This window comes from Etheostoma cragini, chromosome 5 (assembly GCF_013103735.1).
Source record: "Etheostoma cragini isolate CJK2018 chromosome 5, CSU_Ecrag_1.0, whole genome shotgun sequence".
In the NCBI taxonomy this organism is placed as follows: domain Eukaryota; kingdom Metazoa; phylum Chordata; class Actinopteri; order Perciformes; family Percidae; genus Etheostoma; species Etheostoma cragini.
In genome coordinates this window covers 19,627,566-19,644,383 of record NC_048411.1, presented here as the reverse complement: position 1 = coordinate 19,644,383, position 16,818 = coordinate 19,627,566, and the positions used below count along the sequence as shown (strand labels likewise).

Here is a 16,818-nt window from a genome sequence, read left to right as displayed (position 1 = left end):
TGTGTGTGAGTGAGAAAGAGAGAAAGTAACAGAGACTGTGAGATATTGCATTAGTTACAGCCCGTCTGCATTGTACAATGTGTGATTCGTTAAGAAGTGTCTTGTGAAGGTAACATTTGTTCTATTAATGAAGATGAAGTAAGAGCGAAAGCACAGAGTTTGCAGTGTTTGTGTGTCTGAGTGTGTGTTTTTCTCTACCTTATGTTTCCCTTTCATTCTGCAAGTGTCCACATCTGCCTGTTTGGACTTCCATGTCAATTTCTGAAGAAAAAAACGTGAAAGGAAGAGAATGAGAAAAGGAGAGTGAGAGAGTCAGAAAGCAAAAAAACAAACACTATAGAGCTCAATAACCAATCTATACTGTGATCAACAATCATCATCTGAGATTCTCTGTCATCGATTCCCCTAATGAGGCACCTGCTCTGAGGTGAACTTTATTCTAAGCACTGATTGGAGATCAGTTTACCTCCTTGAACTTATTATTCTCTGTCAGGGGGAAGGAAATACGATACTGACCCCAGATTACAACAGATCTGTCCAAGGACAGATCCCACCTCAGACCTGAGTGCTCATTTCTGTGGATTGATAGGCTGGCCATCCTTGTACCCCCCCCACACACACACACGCACAAACACTGCCTTGGCCTGCAGGTTAACGCTAGCCAATCCCTTCCAATCAACTACAAACACACAAACGTACATGGCCTCTTTCATTGTCACACACACTTATCAGTCAATGCTATGTTGCCAATGCTCTGCTATCCAGCCATGAACAAACACACACACATACACATAACCCTCCCACCCCCGTGCCATGAGGGTCAGCACTGATTCGATGGTTCAGACCTCCGTGTACCAGTGCTGTAGTACAACATGTTTGGAGCTCGGCCACTGATTAAAGACCCTCTGTCATCAATCAATCTGCACGTCTCCCATTAGCCTTCATCTGTAGCCTGCTCTCATTAAGACCCACTCACCGGGCTTTGACATTGAAGTGGATGAGGTGGAGGGATGGCAGGTTGTTGTATACACAAGAATGGCCTTGTTTGAATTCTGTTTGCATGCATTAAGGCATTGCCTGCAAGGGCAAATGATGCCAGCGAGGAGTAGTTGGGATGAAATGGAGAGTGGGTTATCACAGCTGAGGGCCTAGGTAAATATAAGGCACTTTATGAATAATCAGAAATATAAAATTGGAATTTCTTCTTTTCTGCATTCATCTTGTCTTTCTTGCCATTCTGCAATTCATCTCATTTGTACCTTCATCCCTCTTGTGTTCCAGCCCGCCACACCTCCCCTCCTCCCTCACTTCCTCTGCGGGCCTCGCAACTTCCGTTACACACCCACCAGACCTTCACTGTCCTACTGATGAACATGGATGACGCAGGCGGTTTACTAGCTGATTGATTGGATAATCTGCTTAACAGGGTCAGCATGGCAAGCACGGCAGACTCACACCAGTGAGTAAGACGACAGGCAGGCACCCGTACATACAATCATGTGCACAAACACACAGTGGCACTCAGAGCAAGGTTATTAGGGGTTATGTTGTCAATCACAGCACGCTGAGAACAACACGTCCACAAAGAGACAGACGTCTCACTCACCTTACTGAATAAGATCTCGTCACTGTTGGCAGTGTCTGTGTCCACTGTGTATATATGATCCCTGCGAGCAAGTGAAGGAGGGTAAGAGACAGAGGGAGAAAGAAATTGTGAGAGAGAAAGAGAGAGAGAGAGAGAGAGAGAGAGAGAGAGATGAAAAGATAAGAGTCAGACAGCAACAGACAGTCAAAAATTCAACAACCAATAAACCCATGTTGTTTCTTCCCTCTGTTTTCCCCCTGCAGGCAACAAACAACGTCAGAAAAGGGGCTTTGTATAAACTTTGTTCAAACTTCAAAAAATGACAATAAACAAAAGGAGGCCAGAGCTATTTGCTCTGTCAGACAGAAACAGTCAACAAAGGTTTAGAGCGCTGTGGCGCAGGCCGGGGAACAAAAGCCTCTTTGTCCCAGAGAAAGGTCCTGAGGGGGGGTTAGTGAGGAGGGGTAGGTTGAGACGGGAGGTGCCAAGTCACTCAGAGCTGTTCAGGTCAATTAAGCCCAGTGTTTGAGCCACAGGAAATCTATACTAACACTCATTATAGCTCAGACAAGACGACTTGTGTGTGGTGGCCTGGAAATATACAGACTTCTCCTGTATTACACAGTCCTGCCATATAGGCCCCAGCAGGGCATATGGAAGGCATAAAACTCACAAGGGTTAACTAGATCTCAGACAGGCATGTAGCTACACCTACTTACTGTGGAGAATTAGGGTGCAGACAGGGAGAGGGAGGGTGCGGTTGGAAAGGGGGGTAGAAGGTGTGAGCGGAAGAGAGACAGAAAAACAGAAGGATTTACCACATTTTAGGAGAGAACCAAAGGTGACCATGCCAAACGATGTAGCTGCTTTAATTTGTTGGAGATTAGCAGTTGAACGTGTTTTTAATCAAAGTGTGTAACAGTGGCATCGTCAGACTCACAGCTTAATTACGTTCCAGCTCCCCAACCTGCGCTCAGCCAGTCAGCCTGCCTTGCTCTCTCATTAACTAAATCTAATAAAGTCTTTGGAGGAACAGGCATCTTGAAATGAATCCACTTATATCGCTTTCCTGGGGGCCACCGCCATCTCCTCAAGGATGAAAATGCAGTCTACTGTACATTATCAGCCACAACGCTTAAATTGAATAATTAATCTTTGAGAGCAGTTGAAATTGACAGCGCTGCTTTCTAGGTGGTAGAGGATACATTTCCATTGAGGCCACGGGCGTAATCTCAGTCAGATTTCAAAAGAAATGTTTCTATATTTACTTTGTTTTCTGACACTTCTTTACATGACAACACTGAAATGAAAGTCTTTCAAAATTCCTAACACAACTCCTCTATAGTACAACCTGCGTTATTCCCCTTACAAAATGTTTTCGGCTATCTTCCCTTTATCAGGGTGGTATACAGTCCATTGAAAAAGGAAAAATGGAAAAAGGAAAGCAGGACGTCATATTTAAGTCACTGTGATGCATGCCATGTCCTTCATAGAGTCAGTACAGTTCACTAAATGCCAGATGCTGAAAAACCGAGCATTTCAGGCTGAAACCGCAAACTCTGCAGCAAAATGTTTTTCATTAAGGGTTTCTTAGAGCACTACATTTTCACTACTCTGGCTAATTGATCTGGATTGAATTTCCAGGGTTCCTGAACGGCCCCTTTGTGTTGTAGTGTTTCTTTCACCTTGCTGCCAGGGTCACAGATACATATCATGTGGCTGCAGTAAACTTGATTATTACAATGGCAATTTGTTAAAGATGAATAAAAAAGAGAATCTCAGCTTAACATTTAAGAGAAAGAAAAGGACATGGAAAACAAGGGGGGTTATAACGGTGCTAAATGATATCACTACAAAGTTCAGCTATGTCTCCAGTTCAACGAGTTGTTAATTGAACTTCATTTATATCTTCATATTAAAATTCAAACTTTATATTAAAAAAGACAAAACTAAATCAAAACCTATTAAATCGGAGGATTACTTGGCGGATTTAGTGTAATCCTGTGGGCTATTTCACTGCCTGCAATTTTAAAACAGCTCATGAGTAATCTGTAAAAGACTGCTGTATAATTTTTAACAGTAACCTTCCCAGCTATGCTCCCTGTCTTGTGCCATTCTTGTTGTGGTGCTGACAGCATCTTAGAGGGCCGCGGCCTTCCAGCCACAGGGTTTTTGGTTCCAGCTGAGATTAGAGGGAGCCAAGCGATGAGGCGTTCCTCAAACATCCTGACTAGAGATGGAGAAGAACAATAGAGCGGCTGTGTCTGTGTCAACACCAGCTCTGTAAACACACACGGAGCAAGGAGACTAACCCCCTCCTTTTACTTGAAGATGCTCACAGAAACACACACACATGCACCCTTCTCCCCACCGCACCTGAACTCATATTACAACATATATTCCTCCCCTCTGGTCATTCACACAACTTCACTGTGAAAAAGAGAGGACAGAAAGCCAAGGCAGGGTCTTCAAGAGACTACACTGGTTGTATGTTGTTAACTACAATTTGAATAAAGTTAACATTATTGTGAAGCAAAACTGTTGTTTTAATATTGATGTACTCTCTTCCATGCAGCCAGTGGTTTCATTTATTTAATAATAATGAAAATCAACTTGCGGAGAGTTGAAAGCTGCTTGAAATATATGACCCATGATCCATCGGAGCCAACATTTCATAGACTTTATTACTTGGCAAAGTTACATTGTTGTCACGCGGTATGATCGCTTTACCCATAAAGCTTTGCATTCACAAACTATAAATTATTATTGTTCTTGGATAATAAAACCACAGATTAAGTTGACAATCACTCTCTTCATTAATTGTTTAATCATTTGGTTCATGTGTCGAAAACACTAGTGATGAAACTCAAAGATATTCAATCTACAATCCTCACATTAGAGGAGTTGATACAAGAAAATTGTTTGGCATTTTTGCCTACAAAGACCTGATTTACAGTATATAAATAAGATATAAATAAGATATATGTAATAATTATGTGTACCAGAAACATAGTGTGGTCCTACAAAGTTCAGCCTACTTTCAACTTAGTGATAAGAGATATCAGAATTTCATATTTAAAGCTTTTAAAAATATTTTTTTATGACTGTTCAAAACCTAAAAATGGATTCGACTGACCTAGCAGCCTAAAGCCGGGGTCACATTTTAAGACCGTTCTTGTCCGCTGAGAATAGTTCAGACTAAACAACTGGCCTGTGTAAAAGCTGCCGCCCTGTTAGGGAAACACTGTGACAAAGAGTAATGATACAACCTTATTCTATTATGCAACAGCCTGTTTCCATTTGCACTGAGCAGTTCAGTGTGAATATGAAAATAGGTGTTCTATCGTTTCCTAGAGTAGAATCACTGTATGCAATTACATTTCACTAGTAAAATTATTTATGAGAGTGAAAACTGTTTCATGAGTGTTCTTCTACTAAATTTGTTTACTATGAATGTGGACTTACCCAAGCATTTTAGATCAGGCAAATTCCTTTGAATACAATTTTGTTATGAATCATGAAGTGCAGGACAAGATGAGCTGGACATACTCTCTGAAGTATGTGAGTAAAAATAGTTGTGAATGCCAGTTCATTTACAGTATTCTTTTCATCTTCACCGTGAGTTTAACTCCCTGAAACTATTGCCTCAGTAACTGTCACATGTCATGGTTAATCTTGAGCCCCCCACACCAGATGGTTCAGACTCCGTCCAACAAAATTGTTAAGAGTTATCAGTGAGTTTATGTCTGTAGTCTTGAACCCATCAAAACTACATCATCATTAATAAAGGGGATTTTGAAGTCTGACACTTCCTGTGTGCTTTTAAAGCCTGCATTTCTTTATATCTTGTCAAAATAACACATTTAAAAGTATGTTTAAATTAGCTGTTAGCAGTTTACAATGTACCCATGAATATTCAAACAACTACCTCAGGATCACTTTGATACTGAAGAAGAACATGAAGAAGATGTAATGATTCTTCAGGCAAGTTCTGGAGTTCTCAAATTAGGATGGAATTTGTCTGATGTGACTGACCAGGTCTTTCCTTGGTTCATAAGCAACTTCACTTACTAAAATCCACCCAAAGATGTTTTGCTGCATGTAATCTTCTCTCCCATTATTTCCGCACTCTCAACCACAAACTATGAATCAAACACGCTCACAGGATAGCACAGTGCTTTCACACAAACCGAACCGTCTACTGTTTTGTGGTTGTGCTATGAAAATGTTCTTTTCTGAAGAAAAGAAAATGACAGAAGTAGTTGACAACCAATGAGTGCAGAACATTGGCCGTCAATGTGAATCACTTGGAGGGGGCTTCGTATTTCCCGAAAATCTGTTACAAATGTGTGAGTAGGGCGGAAGGTATGCAAATATCCTCTCAGACACAAATATGGATTCACTGTAAAAGGATGGGTACAGAAAGAGAGAAAGAGCTGAATGATCAAGGCTGGACAGTAGACCAAGAGTGTGGGCAACAGGGTGAGATTGAGTGGCAAAGAGGGTTTCCATCAGACATTTAGCCATGCATAGCCATGAGAACACAGGGGCTTTGTGTGGAAGAATGTCGTTTTCATAACAGCGCATTTCTTATGGGGTGACGGCAAGCCAGCTTGGTCCATCTGCTGGGCCTTTGTCAAATTATCTTGCACTCCTTTAGCAGAAAAGAGAGGAACATGATTAGCATGCACCCCGCACCTTTTTCCACCACCCCTCTTTCCGGAAACTAAATGCCTGCACGTCCACTCTCTTCTCCACCTCCCACGCTTTTCTATCTCATCACTCTCTTCACCCATATTCCTCTCTCTTCATAACTGGATCATGGGTGGTAGAGGAGGGTCCATTGTACATTGTTTTGGCTTTCACTGGTTCAAATCCTCTTCACAAAGTGAATGGGAGGGAACCGGGGAAGCCAGCAGGCACCTTCGGGCTGTGAAGGGAGTTGTTGAGGTCCTGAATGGACTAAGGGCACCGAGAGGCCCACGGTGACGTGATTGCATGAAATACAACAAGTCAGAGTTCACTTACCCCCAAGCTGAGGCAGGTTGTTCTTTTGGAAGGTTGAATTCTCAGCATGATTATCTATATTCTCTCTACATCTCTTTTGTGAGTGGGTATGTGTGTGATTTTGTGGTCAGGGAGGTGAGGGGCATGTTTTCACACATAGTAGTTAGGCAGGCATGCATTCAAACTGCATAAAATATGTGTTTTCTTATTTTTATTGATTGAAATGTATCTGGTAATCTCATAATATTTAACATCTCAGTTTTTGGAGCTAACAGTAAGTAAGGGAATTAGTAGTCCATGCTCTAAAGTTCATAATATTTGCTTTTAAGTAACTTAATTGTGCACACCAACTAACAGAACATGCCCCTAAGCAATATTCATGACATATGGGGAAAGCATGTTTCTAATCCACCTATTTAGATTTTTAGATTAGATGATCTATTGCCTGACAGCTTTTATTCTTTATTTTGCACTGCATTCAAATTAGGCTACACAGTGGTATATGTGCACCTGATAGTAGCCAAACCTAGCCAGTAATGCTGAAAGTAAATACAATTGTAGCATTGCAGTTGATTAAAATCAAGTCTCAATGGTATAATGACAAAAGTAATTAATGCAATAGCCTAATAATATTGATATAAAGGAAAGAAGTCAGGGCACAGGTTGGCCACAACAACCTGCATCATCCTGCTGATAAAATAACTTGACACTAATACGAGAACACAAATTATTATGGCTCAGCTCTGTATGTTTTTTTTCTGGATGAATTGCTAAAGATGTCAAAACCTTTGGAGAAAGAAAGTATTTTACATATTTTCAGAGTTACGTTTGGAACCAAAACTTGTTGCAACTTTTTAATTCAGGTGATTATGATTACTGGAGCAGCAAGCTTTGTTTCAGAGTGTTGACGTGGCTGGATGTCGCCAGTGCTGCGATGAGAGGCAGCGGAGGCAACCGTGTAATCCCAGTCATTAGTGGGTTTTAACAGGATTTGGTGGAGCTACAATAATGGAGACTCTAGTGGCCTCCACTGCGAGTCCCAAAGAGACCCAACAGGGAAGAACTGTGGCCACAGAGGCACAGCTGTTCCAGTAGACTCAACTAAGAGAAGCTAATCTGGATTTTTGGTTGCTCTACTCTCACACTGATCTTTCCCTCAGTCTCTCAATGTCCAACCCCCCCCCCCCCCCCCCCCCCCCCCCCCCCCCCCCCCCCCCCCCCCCCCCCCCCCCCCCCCCCCCCCCCCCCCCCCCCCCCCCCCCACACACACACACACACATTCTGGTTCCCATGCTTCCCAGCCTCATAGAAGGGTGTAAACAGAGTGTGGTTGGTGTTACCATGGTGAAAGCCGACAGAGGGCCGGGAATGGCGACTATGCTCTGCATGTGGAGAGACCTGGCAGGCAGCACAGGCTATACTGTAACACATTCACTCACTCACTCACAAACACACACACACACACACACACACACTCTCTCTCTCTCTCTCTCACAAGTATGTATAGAGTGTCTGTCTCATTCTGTGCTTGTCTCTTCTCCTCATGTCCTCAACATTTTCAAAGGAAAATTATAGTTTCATACAACCTGGGTTTTCATCATTTGTATCCGTATCAATAAAATTGTAGAACATTAGATTGTTGAGATCTTGGAACTTGGTGACAATGTTCAAAAGAACTCAAATGAGAAAATAAACAAGCGCAGCCAGAAAATCATGTTTTAAAACAACATGTTAGCTAAACTTATTTGGAAAAGAGAAGATAAATGGAAAGATTGTTAACCAACCCATACTGTCTTAAAATACATGTCCCTTTAACCAAAACTTTATTTTAACCTTAATCTTAAAAACGTTGAAAGGTTCTCTTCTTCTATATTCTCTTCAGCTTAGGTACCTTTCCAGAGATGACACTTTCCTGTTTATATAGTTAATATGGTGTCATCCATGTCCATTATTGGGCAAATCCCTTGCCTTGTTGCTAGAGTTTTGACCTCTTCAGTTGATGGAATTCTTGCAAAAACGTCCAAACTCTAAAAGTCTAAAACTCAAGTAGTAGAAGTTCAGGAAAACACACAAACACACAGTAAATAGCGACATAACATGGCTTGCAATGGCTACAGCTATACAAACACACACCCATATATTTATGAACACACATTGCACGTACACAGAGATGTTTTCGGAGATCAGAATGATAAATCTCCCATTGCAACAGGGATGAATTCTCCCTGAATGCTGTACATAGTGTATCCAGACCATGAAATATGGACTGCTAGGATAGAAATCCTCCAGCGTCCATCTCTCGCTGCATCAAGAACAGTTATTGCGTTTACTGAACGTGACTCTGATGCTAAACTCACACGACAGAGGACACAGCAGAGCACTGAGAGTTTTTATGTTTATTACCCATACTTTTATATACATCACGTTTCCGTTTATCATGAATGATGCACAGCTGATTGCTACCATGAAAATGTGTGAAACAGCACCTGCACAAAAGACAACTTAGTACAAGGTCAAATCTCATGTTCATCAATCCCTTCACTAACAAATCCCTCTTGCTATGATACATAACTTTTTTTCTATTTGTGTGCAACTGTATATATAGAGGGAGTGATTTAAAGAGGGACTTGTTATACATTCTTCATTTTAAGAGAATATGTTGGATGTGAAGTGAAAGAAATCAACACTATACTCCGTCCAATGCTTGTCTTAAAAACTGATCAAACAAGAGGCTTTTTGATGGCCTGCATATGAAAAGAAGCTGTCTGATATTTTATCAGGCAGTACTGTTCCTGTGGATTATGCACCTGATTGAAACTGAGTCATGGAAAAAAATTCAGAATATTAAGCGACTAAACCATTCATGGACTGAATTCGTAATCAACTTCCAATATCTACATGAGTCTAAGAGGGCTAATAATATTTTACACATATTGGAAAAGCCATGACCTCATCAACTGAGGCCAATCTTTTCAATAACTGCCACATATAATGGTTGAACACAGGACTGCAAAAGAGCATCTGATCCACCAAATCACTACATTTCATTCAAGGCTCAAACCCGAGGATGAATTATCAATCACTGCATCTGTTGCTGAGTTTCTCCGTTGCCAAAGACTTGCCTCTTTGCCTCTATGGATTTAGCCACTTTTGTCTATTTAGAATTTTATCAGTTGCTATGTTTGTATGCATCTCACAGCTTAAAAATCTTGCGACTTTATTGCCAGTGCCAAAACAGGAGCCAAAAGGATTTAATACACTGAGCAGCCATTCAAAAAAACAGCCTGAAACAGTGTTGAGCTTTGGACTGCGTTCACAGTAGCCATCTGCAAGCTGCTGCGCACCAAGAACTGAGGCCCACTGGTCTAGAGGCATGATGGCAAAGCTGTGTGATGCTGGCCCTAGAATAAGCAAGTCATTTGACTGGACAACCATCATAAAAGCAACTATTGATGTTGCTTGTTTTTTTCCTGCAGCATTGTTGGTTGTTTCATAGCTTGAGACTTGCTGGGTTGACTGCTGGCTTGCTTCACATTGATTTCTGAAGTGGTGATTGTCTCCACTGTTTGCCTTAAACAGTTTGTCATTCAACTTTTACTTTATTGATATCCTGTTGGTGACAATGGATCTTTGTGCACTGGTTGCCATTTGTGTTATTGAATCTCTGTGGAAGGATCAATGGCAGTCATCCGACTCAGTCTACTGTGAGGCAGCCATTCCAGTTATTCCGGGGTCACGTACTTTGTGCCATGTGTCAAAATTCCTGTCTGCTTTAAGCAAGTATGCAAGTGTGGGAGCGACACATTAGGTGACCTCGCACATGCACACACAAACACATGCACAACTCACTGCAGACACAATCACAGGCTGTACACCAACAGGCACACCAACACATGTTCGCCATACCATATCAGCCACATGTCACACTCGAGAAATAATTTTTAAATCCATGCGACAAATGGTCGGCATACTAAGTTGAGCAACACACACCCACTCTCTCTCTCACTTACACACACACACACTTTGACAAACCCACCCCTCTAATAAACCCACTGTCTCCTTTCCCTCCCTACGCCTCAGGCCCCTGGATGTGTGGAGCAGGTGGGAGACGGCCAGACCAAAGTCTCTGGCATGTCACACACACACACACACACACACACACACACACACACACACACACACCCACACACACACACACACACACACAGACACGGTTTCCTTTTACACTCTCCACACACCTCCTCTTAACGACCACAGATATGTTCAAAAGCTCTGCCACTTAAAGCAGCCGCCTCCCTCCGCCACTTAATTTGACATGCTTGGGAGGAAAACAAAGAAAGACCCCTATTGTGGCTTTTAACAGTATCCAATCAAGCCTGCCAGTCAATTAGCCATGGATGGCACAGAACAAACAGATAAGGATCCATTTTATCAAGACAGTTTCAATGCTGTTACAATGATAACAATGACCATTATACTGCATGTTCAAGACTGCATTGAAGGTAAAACCTGCCTGTTGATGCTTTGGACATGACTGTTTTTACAGATTGGTTACTTTGCCATGAGATAAAGCAACATGAACATTTCTAAAATAATAATGACAAGAGGGAAGACAAAATCAATATCGGTTTACTCCATGTCTCCAGATGGTGTAATTGAGCTATATTATCTCTGAAAGATGAGTCACACAAAATTAAAGATGCGCAAGGGGAAAACACATTGACGGATAGACAGGAAGCAATAAAGGCAGGTGACAGACACAGGAAAAAACAGCCAGACTGAGAAACAAAGAGTGTTTCAGAATCGATTTGGGAGGGCAACTTTGCTGCTAACAAATAAAGAGCCAAAACTTCTGTATTTGTCCTGTATTACTTTTCGACAACACAGAATGTACATTAAGGCTGTCCAAGTGGTGCATTTAGACACTACACATGGATTTTTTGGTGTGTGTGTGTGTGTGTGTGTGTGTGTGTGTGTGTGTGTGGGTGTGTGTGTGTGTGTGAGAATGCATGTTTAATTTACATCTCACAGATAACGGTGAAGAAGAACATTTTATTGGTTTCTTTTTACATCTATTCCAGTATGTTTAAGCTGTGACATAAAACATATTATTATGACACCAAAATTATTGTTGTGTGTTTGTGTGAGTTTGTACGTCTGCCTGTGTGTACAAGTCTGCAGGGACATCATATGAGGTAAAGGGGTTTCAGCAGACTGCAAGCCCAAATTAGAAAACATTATAGTGTATGTACGTTTAAACATGATCACATGTTCATGATACTAAACTGCCAACAATTGTTGAGTATCATTCATAGCTGAAATTGTAATTAGCATCCATATTATCAGAGGGGAAGATGGAGAATTCAATAATGCTTGTGAGACCACACTTGCCCAGTTTAATTAATCATAAGCTATTTTCACCCACCTGGCAGCGATGTATAACGTCTTGTTCATGATCATGATGAGCTGGATGTCCAGTTTGTGCCGCTGTGTGTTGTTCCTGCCAGGTTTGTGGCCTACAAACACTGGGTACTGTGTTGTGTCTGCAAGAAGAGGACGAAAATGAATCCCTGCGTGTGTTACATTTACATCACCAGTAATTGTAATAAGAACACACAATGTCAACGTTTAATGGGTTTTAGGTCAAATGTGTCTTAGCTGGATGAGAATATGCCACCACAGTTACTGGCTGAGCTCCTCCTGTGGCCATACATAGCAAGTTAAATCTGTTCTGCACTGTACCATGCAATCATTCTATTGTTACTGGCTTTGGATGAAAGCGCTTGGTTTGAAGCAGGTCTATGTGAGGCTACCTGGCTTCACACTCAGCCATCCTGGCCAGCAGTGTTAGGTACTGCATTAGGCCAAGAGAGAGTAGGACAAGGCAGGACAGAGGCAGAAACACAGACAGAAACAGTGGAAACAATAGCTGTGTGTTTGTAGCCTGCAACAGCGTTGACACTATCACACACAGCATTAGAAGCCCAACAGAAAAATAACGGATTATCCTTTGATGTGGGGTGGGCTCCGTTTCAAATGCTGCTTTAAATCCTTCATTTTAGTGTGTGTTAAGGGCCTATCCTTGGGTGGCAAATTACACTCCATGCTTCCGAAATACATTTGTGTAGGGGGAGGTGGGGGTTTCAGAGGAAGCAAGGGTTGAGAGGGATGTGAAGGAGCGAAAGGATAGAACAAGTGAGAGAGATACCGATGAGAGGGATTTGTGAAGTGGAATATAAAGAGGAGAGGAAAAAGAGTGCAAGGAGAGCGCAAAGGAGGACTTGTAATGAGAGGAGGGACAATGTGCAAGAAGAAAGAAAGAAAGATATACTTACAGTTGCCGTGTGAGATGCTAATAGGCTCGCTGTCTTCGGGGAAGCCCGCCCCGGCTATTTGCAGGAGCGTGAAGTAGAGTAACAAGGCCTCTGACCTCATGATCGCACCAACACTGCTGCTGCTGTTGCTGCTGCTGCTGCTGGTCCTCTGCTACAGATTGACTTCAGCCTGCACAGAGGAAGAGAAGGAGGATATAGAGAGGGAGGAAGGAAAAAAGATGGAGGAAGGCATGAAGAAAAAAGTTTGTTAAAAATAAAAAAACTAAGTTTGTCAAACAAATCTGTTTTCACCTGATTGCTTTCTCAATTACTTTCCCTTTGCGGTTTCTGCATTTCTTTGTTTCCTATAAAGAAATGCAGAAGCCAGGGGGAGCATGGAGGGACAGAAAAAAAAGGAGTTAGCTAAACAAATTCAAGTCCACCTAAATTAGCTGTTTGTGCATTTTGCACGGCATGTTACAATCTGTCATATATCTGTGAGATATATGTGCAATTTCGATGACTCAAGTGAGATGTGTTGCAAGCAAAACAGAATTAATTGGATTAGGGTGGTAATATGCATCATAGATCGAAGTCAGGCAGAGAACATCTCTCTTCCTCTCTCTCTCTCTGTGTGTGACAGGGTCTTAGTGAAGTGGGAGAGCGCTTGTAAAGCTTAGCCTGCTGTAAAGTATCAGCAGTACCTGGAGATGGGGTTGGATGACGTGGCAAGTACCTAATTTCCCACTTGTCAGTCTCCTGCGAGGGTAGCAATCCCATATCCTAAGTCCTCTAGGCCGATCACTACCGCGGCAAAATACTGTGGGTGCCTCAGCATGGCTAGTAAACTCTCCAATTTACCACAGCGTTGGTTTAAGAACCACCTGCAGGCTTGTACTTTCCTTTCTTTTGTCTTCATCTTATTTCTCATTGCACTTGGTCTCTACCTTCAACGCAAACTGTTGACTCTTGTCTCACTATATAAGCAATTACAACTGCTTGTTTCCTAGTAGAGAACCCTTTGGATTATTAACCTTTACATTAAGTAAAACACAATGTCATCAACAAGCTATGTTTTAAGTAATGTACATGAGCCAACTGAAGTGGATTTTATAGGAGATGCCCTAAATTGTGTTGATGGAATGTCTTCATTACACAAACCATGGCAACTGAGCTTATTCTGCTGCAGTTTGTGGCAACAAATTACAACCCATAAATCATCCAAGACAATTATTGCGTCTGTAATCTAATCAAGAATAAAGCATTTAATTTGCATAAAGCACATTTTTCCTTTTTTTCTCAGCTGAAGCTGCAGAGATGTTCCAAGGTAGATATAGAGCAAGGGATGCGCTGGGATGAAGAATTGAATAAAATTGTCAATTCCATTTGCTTTAGTTTGATAAAAGTTGTTTATCCCACGCTGTAATTTCTTTCTCTATTGTATGTCCGAGGGGGGAGCGAACAGGGGGGGAAGGAAAAGGGAGAGAGAGGGGAAATTACTTTCTCTTTTCTTTGTAATCTCTCTCTCTCTCTCTCTCTCTCTCTCTTTCTCTCCCTCTCTCCCTCTCTCTCTCTCTCTCTCTCTCTCTCTCTCTCTCTCTCTCTCTCTCTCTCCATGCTCCTGTGAATCTCATTCAGGAGAGGAATGAAAACACTATTCACTGGGAATTACTTTAACACTGAGGAGAATACCAATACTAAAGCCTGGATACGACCTCGATCTCACAAGCCGCTTTGTTCTCCTCTCTCCTTCATCACTCCTTGGCCTACTCCTCTTATTCTTATACTGTTTTACTTTTTTTACCGCACTCTATATTTTACGACGAGATAAAAACTAAAATGGATTTCCGCTCACCCTCACCTTTATCATGCAGCAAAGGTTGACCGAGTGACACTTGCGCTGTGTATTCCAACTTTCTACATATTAGAAATAACAATTGGCTTTTTCTTTTCTCTATGCAGTACAGTACACCTCTGCGGAGGACTGAAATGGGTTTTTTTCCTGAACCTTGACCCGGAAGGCCTCCAGTAATTGACTGATTGATGATCAGGAAGTGGCATGAGGCAGAGAGGTAAGCCCTGAGGGAGCTAACACAGTAAATGAAGGAGAGAGGTTGCACTGAGCCAGAAAATTGTATGTGTAAAAATGTGATCCGACTCTGTACCAGAGTCTAAAATGGGAATATTTAAGACAGGACTTGTTTAGGTCATCATCACAAGCTATAATAGTTAAATGTAGATGCTGTGATATATCTCCATCTCTATCAATGTGGTGTAATAGAATGCTAAAAACTGTTCTCAAACCATCTCACACTGCCTCCTGTAATACACAAAATAAATTGAGCACAAAATAACTTAAGTAAAAACCCTAAGTCTTCCAGTGGTCATTTTGGTACCAGCTGCCACATATGGGTAACAGGAGGGAGCGAGACGGAGCCAGTCTTTACTGAATTAGGCTCTTTTTGTGGAAAAGCAAATTGCTTCCTTGTGTGTTGAATCCTGATCTAAAATGCTACTTTTTGTACAGTACTGCAGACTGTGTGTTCACACACACCACACTTACGCAGGTGGACGTGTGTGTGGATTTCCTCTTGTAAAAGCTCTCCTTATAAAAACCAAAGAGAAGACATAAAGAGTAGCAGTGGAGCCCTGTGCCTCCTCCTCGGGCTTTTAATAGATAACATTTTTAAAAACCTTAGCTGCTATTCCCTTACACCTCCCGCACACTTTCAGTGATAAAGTAGCTAGTTGTGTGTGTGTGTGTGTGTGTGTGTGTGTGTGTGTGTGTGTGTGTGTGTGTGTGTGTGCGTGTGTGTGTGTGCGTGTGTGTGTGTGTGTGTTGGTATGCAAAGCAAAAAGGGTAGAGTTAATCAAGCTGGATGCTGGCAGGAGGCCACAAGCAGGTAATAAAAGAACAAGGACCCCCCAGAATCCCTCTACAAACCCACGCCATCTTATGAATAGCTATAAACACACACACACACACACACACACGCACACACACACACACATATGCTCCTCAGTTACCTTGTATCCTTGCTAGTAGCAAATGCACACAGCTAAGACCAGAAAAAAACATGAAGAAAACACACATAAAGTCAAACTGTATTAGCAATAAACAATCCATTCAACTCAAAGCATACAATCAATCAAGTACACACACAGACAGACAGACACTTAGCCAATTTATCTACCCAGACGGAGCAGCCCCCTGGGGGAAATCGCCCAAAACTGCACTAGCTTTAACAATAAACACACTTTCAGGCCTAATGATGTTATTACGGCTGTAGCATCAACATGTTAGCTATGGGTACCGGGAGCTTAAACATACACACAATAACACACATTTGTTAGAGCAAAAAGGTCAGCCACTGTGGGCTTCAGGTGAGGAAAAGGAAGGAAATGTTACCGACATTTAGCTTGTCTAGTTAAGTGTGCGAACGAACACAAAAACACATGTGCAAGCAACGTTGAGCAGAGTTTCTCAACATACACAAGCACACATACATTCACACACATGCGCGCACGCACAAACACACACATACACACACACACACACACACACACACACACACATATACACACAACAAGTTAATCTTAAGAAGGTCCCAGCCTTTCATTTGCTGATGGCTCCCACTGTGCAAGCCCTCAGAGTGTGCAATGAAGTGAGAAACTGTAATTTATTTACATCAGAGCAGACCTGTTGATGATAGACTGATGCTTCCAAGAAAAGCGACAGCATCAATTGTTTAAGCAAATCCACCCAAAACAACATATGTTTATGTTCAAGTGAAAAAGCCTTCTAACAGATTTGAATGTCAGGCGGAAAGGAGGAAGCAGTGTGACGTTGTTGGAGGGCCACGAAGTCCGCATAAAAAGGCGCTTGGGGTGGATGGATGAGTCAAGAAAAAG

General features: G+C 42.0%; 1 protein-coding gene across 1 annotated transcript in view; it reads right to left on the bottom strand.

Annotated features, from left to right (window-relative positions):
• sema6a (sema domain, transmembrane domain (TM), and cytoplasmic domain, (semaphorin) 6A) overlaps positions 1 to 16,818 on the bottom strand; it is a 104,089-nt gene that overhangs the window by 46,252 nt on the left and 41,019 nt on the right. The window contains exons 2-5 of the mRNA XM_034872269.1: positions 12,928 to 13,096; positions 12,018 to 12,135; positions 1,607 to 1,667; positions 199 to 261 (exon numbers count right to left, since the gene is read on the bottom strand). Of these exons, the coding sequence (XP_034728160.1) occupies positions 199 to 261; positions 1,607 to 1,667; positions 12,018 to 12,135; positions 12,928 to 13,027 (342 nt within the window). The 5' untranslated portion in view covers positions 13,028 to 13,096. The remainder of the gene's footprint in view (positions 1 to 198; positions 262 to 1,606; positions 1,668 to 12,017; positions 12,136 to 12,927; positions 13,097 to 16,818) is intronic.